Source organism: Conger conger, chromosome 8 (assembly GCF_963514075.1).
Source record: "Conger conger chromosome 8, fConCon1.1, whole genome shotgun sequence".
In the NCBI taxonomy this organism is placed as follows: domain Eukaryota; kingdom Metazoa; phylum Chordata; class Actinopteri; order Anguilliformes; family Congridae; genus Conger; species Conger conger.
This window is the reverse complement of record NC_083767.1, coordinates 32,346,830-32,359,076: the sequence shown is the minus strand read 5'-3', so window position 1 is coordinate 32,359,076 and position 12,247 is coordinate 32,346,830. Positions and strand designations below refer to the sequence as shown.

Here is a 12,247-nt window from a genome sequence, read left to right as displayed (position 1 = left end):
ACAGCTTTACTTTCAGGCCTACTGCCCCAAACAGCTTTACCCTCCACCCTACTATACTAAATAACAGCTTCATTCTTCACCCTACTGCCCCGAACAGCTTTATCCTACACCTTATTGTACCAAACAAGAGCTTTACACTCCCCCCTACTGCCTCATACAGCACTATCTTCCACCATTCAGCAGTTGAGTGGGCCGGCATCAAAATAATAAATAATAATTAACAGAATAAACATGTTGTCCAGCCCAATTTAGGGCAGCTCATGTCGTGCGACGGTAAGGCCTGCGCATCGTCGCTCGAGTAGGTGATGAAAATGCAGTCTATTCAGGGACTTTAAGGGATTCCAGAAACCTCCCCCAGGCTCTGGAGACTCATAAGGTCCGCATAAGTCCTTCTGGGTGCCTGAATAAGGTGGCTAATTCAAGTAAGTTCTGCAGCACACAACTTAATTTGAAATACACCCCCAAGAGAGGTAAATCCCCCCCAAAAAATAACCTCACAAAATGAGGGAATCATGGTTAGGCCTACACATTATTTGATTTCTTCATACATTTATTATATCAGCAGGAAGGCAAAAGTTTCCATCTTTTGGCACCACCCATACACATGTTTTCAGTTGGTTTTCAAATTTAAATGCACTAAGCTGGTTTTGATCACAGTGGTTGTGCACATATTCAAAATCTCCAAGTCACAAGTAACTCAAAGAAAAAGGCCACAGTACTACAAATGAAAAATAATTTTGGGTAGCTCTCTTTTTATTCAATTGTGCATAACTTACACGTTATCTTCATGTCAATTATGGTTTATTTCTCTGGACGCACAGCATTGGTGCAAAGATAAAAATATGACAGACTGATGGACAAATGGATGACTTGGTTCTGTGTCAGGACAGGGAAAAAAAACTATTATAAGATAAATAAATAAAAAGTATGCAACAAAGGGCACATCTGAAGAGCAGGATATGCTGAAAGGCTTGTGCAGCTATGTCCTTGACAAAATGTGAAATAGTTTTGTCGTTACACCATAAAAAACAGGAATGTTTTCATTACTTGGCGGGCTTCCGGATGACTCTTTGCACCTGTATTTACAATAGCCAACAGCTGTTCCAAGCCGAACCGGCGCAATAATAGCGCCCTCTTACAAAACACAAGCCGTCATTAGGTGAAGGTAAGGATAGAGGTTACGGGGTGCACGCCGAACATTTCCGGACTTTATAAACAGAACAGTTAAATAAACTTCACGGACTGATCCAGCAGTATTTATGTTATTTGGACCAAAATGTCAGACAGCAGCCTTACAAGGGTGCAGGGGAAATGAGAACCGCTTTATATGGAAGGCTGTCTTTGTAAACATCATCGAAGAATTTAGCCCTGTTTATATCGTTCACGTCACTCCTGCCAGAATTTATATCTGATACAATGCTAGCGCTTAGTAAAGCTTCCGTAAATAGGCTACCTCAGCAGTAGACCTTATCATGATGTGGACTCCAGAAGGTTAATGACCTAAACAACCTGTTGCTGGTTATGAGTACATCAAATATGATAAAGTTGCACACCGAGGACCAGGGTTCCCGGTCCTGCGAAATCCAAGTATGGCCGGCGCACGAGGGAGTGGCATAATTGGGCCGCCACTCTGAGGGAGGGGAGAGGGACTCAGCGGGGAGGAAAGGCGCATACAAAAACTGCCCCGGAATCACGGTCTGGAGCATGAGATGATGCGGCTTGAAGAAGGCAACCGGGGGACAGGGTTGTAGCGATGTTTCCTCAACATAAACAGGGTACAATTAGAAATTATACAATAAATAAATGAAAATATGAGTGAGCATGTTTAGCGTTACGGGTCATATTAACTGAAATACAGATTCAATTAATGGATATTCTACCTCCTAGAATATCCATTAGATGTAGTCGGGGAGACCAGGAACAACCTAACAATTTTAGGTCTTCGCTTAATTAAAAAAATATATATACATATTACAGGAAATATTTTTCATCCAGAAAGAAAATGCATGTCTTTGCTATAACTATAGACCATCGGCACAGTTCTAGGACATTCCTGGGGATTACAGATCAGTCGAAAGTAGCGGGAGTGAAACTTGCAACGTGAAACAGCATCAGAAATGTCAGAAAAAGGACTGGAAAAAGCTTTGTTTTAATATAAATGAAAGTTTGGTGAATCTATCATTTCTTACCAATGACATTCTTCATCTGATAATTGTCCTGTATAAATAAGTGTGAGTGCTAAATAGACTGAATAAGTGCATGGTATACATGGAATATAAAATATTTTGAAAAGTTATTTTGGCTGATGCATGTTGGGAAAACAGTGCTACTCCTGCATGGATTGCAGTTTCTGTTTGCTAGTGACATGTGCAGTGGCATCTTTTGAACTCAAAATTGGAGGGGCCCAAAACTTTCCTTCAACCCTCTAAGTCTGACAGGCCCAATTTTCAATCACTATGGTAACAGTATGGTAATAGTTTTAAATTCTAAAAATGTGCCAACTTTGATAGAATGCACATTGTTTACTTGGAATGTCTGGAGGAATTATTATTGTTGTCATTTTAAGATATCAAATTTTAAAGGGGATTTGTCATTTGTCCAGTTTTTTGGCACTGGCTCCATTGTATTTCTAAGCACGCCAGGCACCGCCACAGTAATCTGTATCCACTCAAAAACAAAAAATCTTCCACTTCCACAGTAACTTTGTTTTAGTAATACTTAGCGTAACTCTGGAAAACATGGAAAACAAACCCCAAAGGATTACCTTTCAAAAGACACCAGGACTATGCCTGTAGTCAGAAGGGTTCAAGAATAGTAACCATTTTATTTTGGGTATGTAATTTTCAAGCTTGAACCCACAAAAGGGGTGACACTTAAGGGGTTAACCTAATCATTGATCTAGCCATTTTCATTCATTTATCTTGATTAACAAGCATACCAATGATAGGACTATTCAATTGACAAGTAACATGCAGCTTCTTCGTATTAAATCATAAATTCATTTTATCCATTAAAAATGGTAGCCAAGCCTACACTTATCAAAAAAGATCTACTCTGTTATCTACCAGAATGTGTGCAGCTGTCAGAATAACCAGCAATACCAAAACCTGTGCTTCTAGCTGTTTACAATCTACATCTGTTTTCCTGGTGTGAGTAAGTCTACATGTGTCCGTCAATAATGCAGATAAAATGTGCACACATTTGTCATAATATAAATAAATTCATAAGGCTTATGCTAATAAACTGCCTAATTCCCCCTCCACCATCACAAAAAGAGGTCAATCATTTTAGTTTTCTTTTCATTTTAATGTCTTGACCTATGATGTTATTTACATTGACATTTTAGTCATTTGGCAGATGCTTTTAATCCAAAGCGACTTACAAGTGCATAGGTTCTACCTTAAGTCAAAGCATCACATCCAGAAACTAGCAAAATACACAGGAAATGCTGTTCGAAACATAGTTGTCATCAGAAGTGCATTTTTTTTTGGGGGGGGGGGGGGGGGGGGGTTTAGACAAGGATAGGGATATCAGAAAGGAGGGGCAGGGGAAATCAGGAGGGAGGACTAAGGTAGAGTTTGAAAAGGTGGGTTTTGAGTCTGCGTCGAAATAGGGGGAGGGATTCTGCTGTTCTGACAGTGGTAGGCAAGTCATTCCACCACTGAGGAACCAGAACGGAAAACAGGCGTGAACCTGCAGCTCGACCGCCAGGTGCACGTAGAGAGGGAACCATAAGGCGACCAGAGCTGGCAGACCGGAGTGGTCTAGCTGGGGAGTAGGGAGTGATCAGGGATTGTATGTAAGGTGGGGCAGTCCCCTTAGCAGCCTGAAATGCCAACACTAGGGCCTTGAAACAGATGCGTGCGGCAATAGGAAGCCAGTGGAGGCCAATGAGAAGCGGGGTTACATGAGCCGACCTGGGCTGACTGGTGATCAGGCGGGCTGCAGCATTCTGGACCAGCTGGAGGGGCTTGATGGCACACGCTGGGAGACCGGTTAGGAGGGAGGTTATCAAGTTTAAATAAAGTATATAATAATAATTGGGAAAAGCTAGCTTTATCTGATTTTGTGAATTAATTGCTGTATTAATAGTCAGTGAAAACCAATTCACTTATTTCAAATGCACTGGTTAGCCTACTGTTGCAACTTTCTTCTGCAGTTTTCCATGATTTTCAACTCTGCTCTGCCACTTCAGTAAATATTTTCTGTGACAAATACCCGGCATTACTGATCAGTAATCGGTAAAATGTTGCCCTTAAAATGTAAACAATATTTTCACAGCTGTTCATTCAGGGGACCCCCCTAGATGTTTGCTATCAAAAGGACTACAAGTTACACTCAATAGACCACTTTGATGCTAATATATGTAACAATCAGACAAGATTTTTGTCAACGTTGCTGCTCATTTATAAATATTGTTACATTTCTGTATGTTTATGTGGATTGCCCGTCATTAGCCTATTATATGGACTAAGGGCCAGATTAACTAAGCCTTTTGCGATGATTTTCAGGTCCACAAATTACACATTCTGCCCAGGAAATATGCGTCATATGCATGAAACTGCTGCATATGCATTTAAGGGTGGCTTACACAAATAAAGGGAGGAGATAATATAAGTGTGGCAGATTATGTATTCCATTGAATTTGTTAAAATTCATGCACGTAACAATGATTGATTGTGCGTAATATCTCTCTGCCTCGAAAGAGCAGGCATAAGCTGAGCCACAAGCAAAATAGAGACACAGGTTCTGAATCTTGAAATAACTTTGCACTGAAATATTTGCAACAAAAATCACAATTTCAACTCCAAGAAATCATCAGATTAATAATATTAAATTTTAATTAATAATGGCAACCAAGCAATAATTAAGGCTGGGTGTGTGTAAAATGAACCAATATCTCATGCAAAGCAGTGGGAAATGACTGTAATAACATGCTCAACCATAATGACAGTAACAAGTGTTTGAAGCTGCTGCTAGTAAAAAATAAATTAATAAAAAATGAGTACACTGAATGCATATGCTGCTTTTAATTGCTTTTGTGCATCACAGAAATACATGATTTTTTCCTTTAACAGAACATTGTTAGAAACAGATCATGCTCAACTGCCACTGCTAAAATACTAAACACAGGGTTGTGTGTTGTTTGTTTTGATTAGTTATCCTCCTTACCAAATATTTTTTTTTTTTATTAATAAATAAACTGCTGTAATGAGCTACAGCCTTCATAAGTAAGACATTAATTTCAAACAGACTGCAACTGGACCTAGGCCACATTTTGCGCTGCAAGCTTCATGTACAGAAATTTGGCCCCAAGAGTTTCATTCTAAGTAAATATTGGAGGGGCCTCATGTCTCAACCTAGTGGGGGGGCCCACATAATTGTGCTACATAATTGTGCTACACCACAGCCCTGACTGTGTTTGGAACAATTTGTAACATGGTACCCAGTTGTGCCATCCACACCTTTACACTGTGTAGAATTAGGAACAGACTAATTTGCACCCAGAGAAACAATACCATTACCAGTTCACAGGCTTCCTAATCGAGGAAAGATTACACCCCCCAGGAGATGAGGTCAGTGAGCAGTTCTTATGGGGATGATAAGGTGGTTCCACCAATGAAGCTAGGGTGGAGAAACTCTGCAGTCGGGACAGTAAGGCTGAAATATGTCCTATATGTAGGGAGGGGCCGTCTTGTGGGCAGCAGCATAGGCCAGGGTCAGAACTTTGAATCTGATCCTAGCAGCTACTTGAAGGTTGAAGATGAGTCGAGCACAAAAAAAAAGGCCATGGTCAACAGTTTTATTGTGTAATTTCAAAACAACAATCTAATCATAGGTGGAGAATGGTACAGATGTTCACTCATTCTGTACCCCCGTTAAACCCACCCACCTCACCCTCCACCCCCTCCCAGAGAGACCCATAGTAAGCGAAAATAAACCATTGAAGGTTTAAACAAATGCTTAAACAGACATGCAAAATGCTTTCACCAAGAAAATTACCCAAAAAAAGGGAAATCATAGCATATACACAGCTGGATATAAGAGCAGTCTGTAGCCTAGTGGTTAAGGTACATGACGGGGACTCAATAAGTTTGTGGTTCATGCCCTGGTGTAGCCACGATAAAATCGGCACAGCTGCTGGGCCCTTGAGCAAGGCCCTTAACCCTGCAATTGTCTAAGTCTAACGACGGCACTGTTGTGTCCCATGATCATTGGAAAGTCTCCAGTGGAGACATATAAGAACTGTCAAAACAGTTACTTGGGATGTGCTCCTCAGTGCAAACTTGCATTCTATACACATGGCAAACACAGTCACTGGATTGTCCATCATATGTGACATTCCAAACCGCCACTATGCAATCCCAAGTGCATATAATAAATCCCCAGAAGTTGCATACTTGCATACTTGACAGGACCGTAGGTTAGAGGTATGCACTGATATCGATCTGAGCCCAGGCACATTTTCTTTCCACCCCATGCAAGCCCAGCATAAATCAGAGACTCGAGAGGCAGGTACAGTGTGTGTGTGTGTGTGTGTGTGTGTGTGTGTGTGTGTGTGTGTGTGTGTGTGTGTGTGTTTAGGGGGGAGGGGGCGATTAGTTGGGTTCTTCTCCCTACCTGAAGGGGAAACAACCGCAGCTCATCAGATTTCAGTCCCCTTCCAAGAAGAAAGGGGAAAATACAGGGATGGGGGTGGGAGGATTCCACATGACCTCAGAGCCCCCCTCCCCAGCTGCAGGCGAAAGAGAGAGTGAGTGTGCTCACTTCATTAAAGGGGTGAAAAGACTATGGAGCAATACGTCGGGCAGGGTCAGCCTCGGCGGTCATAAGGTTTACTCGCCCTGCGTGTCTGTATGTTCGACTCCCTACCATGTCTCTGTAATTCCATTCTCCCAGTGAGTGCTATTGGGATCTTTAGGGACCGCGGTGAATCAGGACTTCAGATTAACATTTCAGCTACTGCTCCGCAGTGCGGTACCTAATGACGGCTTGGGAACACTTGAGAACTCTGAGGTTTCAGGTTCTCAAGTGATACACTGCTGCTTTACCCCAAGACAACTGCTTAATCTGAATTGCTTCAATAAACACTGAGCTGTGTAACGCAACTCTAAATGTGGCGTAAAAGCACAAGAGCATCTGCAAAATGCCTTAGTGTCAACATAATTCAAAATGCACATTTTTATTTTGGAGCATTGGGACACTAAACAAGCTCTATCTTGGAGGGATGATATTTTGGCTCCGGCACAGATGGGAATCTTGTGTTTGTTTTGGTAAGAGTTTAAAAAGGGCGAGAGCGCTTTCACAAACATCGCACCAAGTCATATCCTGCCCCTGCCCCCTTCAGGGCTGCAAATCAGGGTCCCCACCAGAACGCAGCTGCAGAAACGCAGCTGGAAATGCGATATAGTGCATCCCACTCCCTCTCTAAGGCCACCCAGGAGTCCTGCTCAGCTCTGCTGTGCAGCAAACTGCGCTGAACTGTACCACCTTGCGTCACATTGCGCAACAGTCCCGTAAACTCCGCCAAGTCATACTGCTCCAAACTGTGCAACACTCCCATAATCGCTGCCAAGTCTTACTGCTCCAAACTTTGCAACTCTTCAGTAAACTCTGCCAAGTCTTACTGCTCCAAACTGTGCAACACTTCAGTAAACTCTGCCAAGTCATAGTGCTCCAAACTGTGCAACACTTCAGTAAACTCTGCCAAGTCATACTGCTCCAAACTGTGCAACACTTCAGTAAACTCTGCCAAGTCATAGTGCTCCAAACTGTGCAACACTTCAGTAAACTCTTCCAAGTCATACTGCTCCAAACTGTACAACACTCAAGTATACTGAGCCATACAGGGCAGGGGTGAAGGTATTCATCAATCAACAATTCAAAGACTTAGAGAGGAGCAATATAGAGACTATACCACAAGATGCAAACCACTCATCAGTAGTAAGAATTGGAAGGCGAGATTACAATTTGCAAGAAGAGAGATGAGTCACAAAGGTTCTGGAACAACGTTAAAAAATGAACCTCTACCAAAGTGATGGAAAGTGTGGAGAAAGAAGGGATCTGCTCATGATCCAAAGCCTACGAGCTCATCTGTGAAGCACGGTGGAGGAAGTATCATGGCTTGGGCTTGCATGGTTGCTTCTGGAGTAGGCTCACTAATCTTTATTGATGATGTAACTTATGATTGTAGCAGCAGAATTAATTCAGAAGTCTGTCTGCCAATTTACAGAGAAATGCCTCAAAAATAATTGGGAGGAACTTCATCATGGAGCAAGACAATGACCCAAAACACACTGCCAACACAACAAAGGACTTCATTAGGGAGAAAAAATGATTTTTCAGACTGGCCAAAACCTTAACACAATTGAGCATGCATTTCACTTCCTGAAGAGGAGATTGAAGGGAAAAACTCTCCAAAACAAACAACTGAAAAAGGCTGCAGTAAAAGCCTGGAAAAGCATCACAAAAGAAGAATGTAACAGTTTGGTGATGTTGATGGGTCACAGGCTTGATGCAGTTATTGCAAGCAAGGGATATGCTACCAAATATCAAGTTTTATTTACTGAAATACTCTCTGTTCCAATACATTTGCTCACCTGGTGTGTGGTCTGATACCAAAGGTGTAGTTTAACACATCTAGGTGTAGATACCAGGAAATAAAAGCTGAAATTCTGAACTCTTGTTTCATGATCATCGTTTTCTCAACCCCAAATGTATTGCAAAATAATAATAATAATAATAAAAAATTAAATAAATCAATACTTTTAGAGGGGACTGTACATCTCACACCCAATTTGGGCACTTAGCTACAATGTGTAACCCTTTATTAAATATTTAGATTCCAATGTCCAATTCCAATAAAATATTTTTGAAAGCAGACACAGTCAGTTGCTGTCACACAAAGTCACCAACGAAGCCTCATTTTCAGCCAGGAAAAACCCTGATGACTGATAACCTATTTTCTTCCAAAGGGGGGCGTTAGTGAGATCGCCGCATACAACAGCGCATCAGAATCACGGTCACGGGCGAGATGATGTGGCTTAGAGAAGGTGCGTCGTCCTCAGGATCACCTGATCCATCCGGGCCACCAGGCCGTCAGCAGTGTAGCCCCAGCTAACACATGGGCAATAGATAATAATAGATAGGGTACAGTTGGCTACGAAATGGGAAAAAAAAAAAAACAGGAAAAATCCAAAACAAATTTTAAAAAACGAAAAAGAGATGCAGTTTTGCGTTGAAGTTAAATAAAAAATAAAATGAAAATGTATCATAATCCCCCTTCCTGCTCACTGGTTGGTAACAAACTTTGGTTTCAAAGTGCCTGCCACCTGTGGATCGGGCCCACGCTCAGCCCTGACAAAACAAAGCATATATAAAATGGACACTGTGGCGCGTTCAACATCCTGTTGCAAACCGTGGGCAGACTGACTGACATAGGTACGGTTTGCTCCCACGGCATCTTTCAAGGCCACTTCGTACGTTCTCTGGCCTTTGACACATAGGCCACCACGCTGGAACAAACATACCTCAAAGCCTGTTGCAAAACGTTGCATACCGTTGGGAGGAAACCCAACGGTCGTTCGACACGGAAACCATAGCAAAACATTTTCTGATTGAACCGGGTGAGGTACAGGTAACACTCACCTGCCTCCTTGCAGACTGCAGCCAGGTCCGCCCCCACGTAGCCATGTGCGGTGTCTGTGAGCACAGTCAGCTGTTCCGGGGTCAGCTGGCAAGGCATGGCGCTCAGCTGCCTGCGCAAGATATCGGCCCGCCCCTCCGCGCTGGGCACACCCACCTCCAGCTCCTTGTCGAATCGCCCGGGCCGCCGCAGGGCAGGGTCCAGTGCATGGGGCCGATTGGTGGCCCCCAGCACTAGCAGCTGCCCACTGTGGCCCTCCTGAAGGAGACCAGAGGGGTAAAGTCTCAGACCCGGGGCGATGATATCACAACTAACGCTCTGACGCCATCCACCTTGACCTTATGACCGTGCACAATGATGTCACAACTCACCATAATGATATCATTTCACAGCGTAATGTCAAGTTGAATATGCTCAGAGTTTCTGAGATCACAGATCTGGATTTCAGCCATTTCTCTCTGTTTGTATGCCAGCAGTTCAATGCATACAATCGTGTGGATACAGCTTCAGTTAATTTTCACATCAACCATCAAAATGGGGAAAGAATGTGATTTTGAGTTTGACCGTGGAATGATTGTTGGTAGCAGACAGGGTGGTTTGAGTATCTCAGAAACTGCTGATCTCCTGGGATTTTCACACACACTAGTCTCTAGAGTTTGCAAAGAATTCTGCCAAAAACGAAACGAAAATCTAGTGAGCAGCAGTTCTGCAGACAGAAAAGCCTTGTTAATGAGAGAGTAGAATGGCCATACTGGTCAAAACTGACAGGAAGGTGACAAGGTAACATAAATAACCACACATTACAACAGTGGTATGTAGAAGAGCATCTCTGAACACACAACATACAACATAGCTCCAAGTGGATAGGCTACAGCAGTAAATCAGAAAATTAGTAAATTAGATCGTAAAAAAAATTTAACCGTTATCCATGTTGGGGCTGAAGAGCCCCACTCTGATATAGTACACCCAATCCACAGTCATGGTGAGAGAGGAATCATAGAAAGGAGGAAGTTTCTAGTGAATGGGGTTAATATTCTTCTCAACAGTAAGTGTGTGACATGCCTTTCTCAGTGCAACAGGACACTGGCTTTTCTCTGCGGTACATTGGAAAGAGCGCCTCCAACTGGCCCTCGAATACAACAGCCGGCAGCAGCCTGCTTTTCCCAGAGCAGCTCAGTTAGATGCAGCAGAAAATGGAAGCTCTCTAAGCACTTAAGCTGATGCAGATGGGACAGAAACCACAGGGAATGCTAAAGGAATGCACTTCCATGCTGGAATTCCCAGATTTCCATTCTGAACAAACCCCTTGTTTCCCACGCTCTTCTTCCAGCTCTGGGAAAGCTGGAATGGGGAAGGTGGCGGAGCCGGAAGTCAGCCACATGTGTGTGTGTGGCTGTTTGTATACAGTATTTGCTTGTGTGTGCAGGTTTGTGTACGTGTGTGTGTGTGCGTGTGTGTGTATGCGTCTCTCTGTGTGCGTGAATGTGTATATGTGCATGTATGCGTGTGTGTGTGTGTGTGTGAGTGTGTGTGCGCGTGTGTGGTCTGAGGTCTCTGTGACATGGGGTATAAATAAGCCTCTCCTCACTGCATGGGGACTAAACACAACTAAATCACCAGGCCGCAATCCCCACACCAGGAAGCACATTCATCAAATTCCCAGAAAAGTGCCCAATAGGAGCGCTGCGAGTCGCCGGCCTGGAGGCCCGTTAGGAAGCCACAGCCCATTTCCTGTTCGCATGTCACACAATGTATTCCGGCATGGCACTGAAAAAAGTAAAATATTATTTAAATCATTTTTACCCCGATTTGGCGGCCCACACGGCATCAATAGGTTTCCCATGTAAGCCATGCCTCCTTACATGACGCCATCCTACCATGCTGAGTTTGAGGGAAAACTCACTTGCCTTCTCCACACAGATAATTATTTTAACCCTCATATTATTAACATCCCATTCAGTGTTTGGCATCTCTTAAAAACCACTTAACCTTGATACTGCATGATCTTTCTAATTTTCTTATCTTGATGGGATTAAACACTAAACATGCAATAAACATAAAGCTGTTTTCAAAAGTCCAGTACCAACATTGCATACAAAGGTGTTGTTGTGTGAATCAGTGTGATCATTCTGACCCCAGCCTCTGTACAGTGGGGTGCAAAAATTTGGAGACTCCTGGTTTAAATGTCTGCAATGAATCTGAATATGATCGAAAGCAAACCTGAACTTTAAATGGTACAGTTAAACATGATACCTTTCTGCAACTTTTAAAGCAAGATTGCCTTTTTAATTTTTTTTTTTTTACTGTTTATGAATGACAGAGCCCTGTGAAAAAGGTGGGAACCCTTTAAACCCTTTAAACCCCAAGTAAATCAACAGATTACAGGACTTTAGAAGGCGTGATGTTGAACTGTATGCCAATTAATCAACCAAAATACTTCTAAAAGTATGCCCGGTAAGCAGGCGGAATGGTTTATTTTATTGAATAAAGTCCAAAGCTTGTCCAGTGAATATTGCTTTTATTTGGACATTTAAATCACCTACATGCATTGCAATGTTTTTCAAATGCTGTCTCAGGGATTCACTGTGCATGATTCTTTTT

The 12,247-nt window shown here is 42.7% G+C and overlaps 1 protein-coding gene across 3 annotated transcripts in view; it reads right to left on the bottom strand.

The window, feature by feature from the left end:
* The window catches only part of afg2a (AFG2 AAA ATPase homolog A), a 119,392-nt gene that overhangs the window by 98,848 nt on the left and 8,297 nt on the right, over positions 1 to 12,247 (bottom strand). For all 3 annotated transcript variants that reach the window (XM_061252103.1, XM_061252104.1, XM_061252105.1), the window contains exon 9: positions 9,649 to 9,904. In XM_061252103.1, the coding sequence (XP_061108087.1) occupies positions 9,649 to 9,904 (256 nt within the window). The remainder of the gene's footprint in view (positions 1 to 9,648; positions 9,905 to 12,247) is intronic.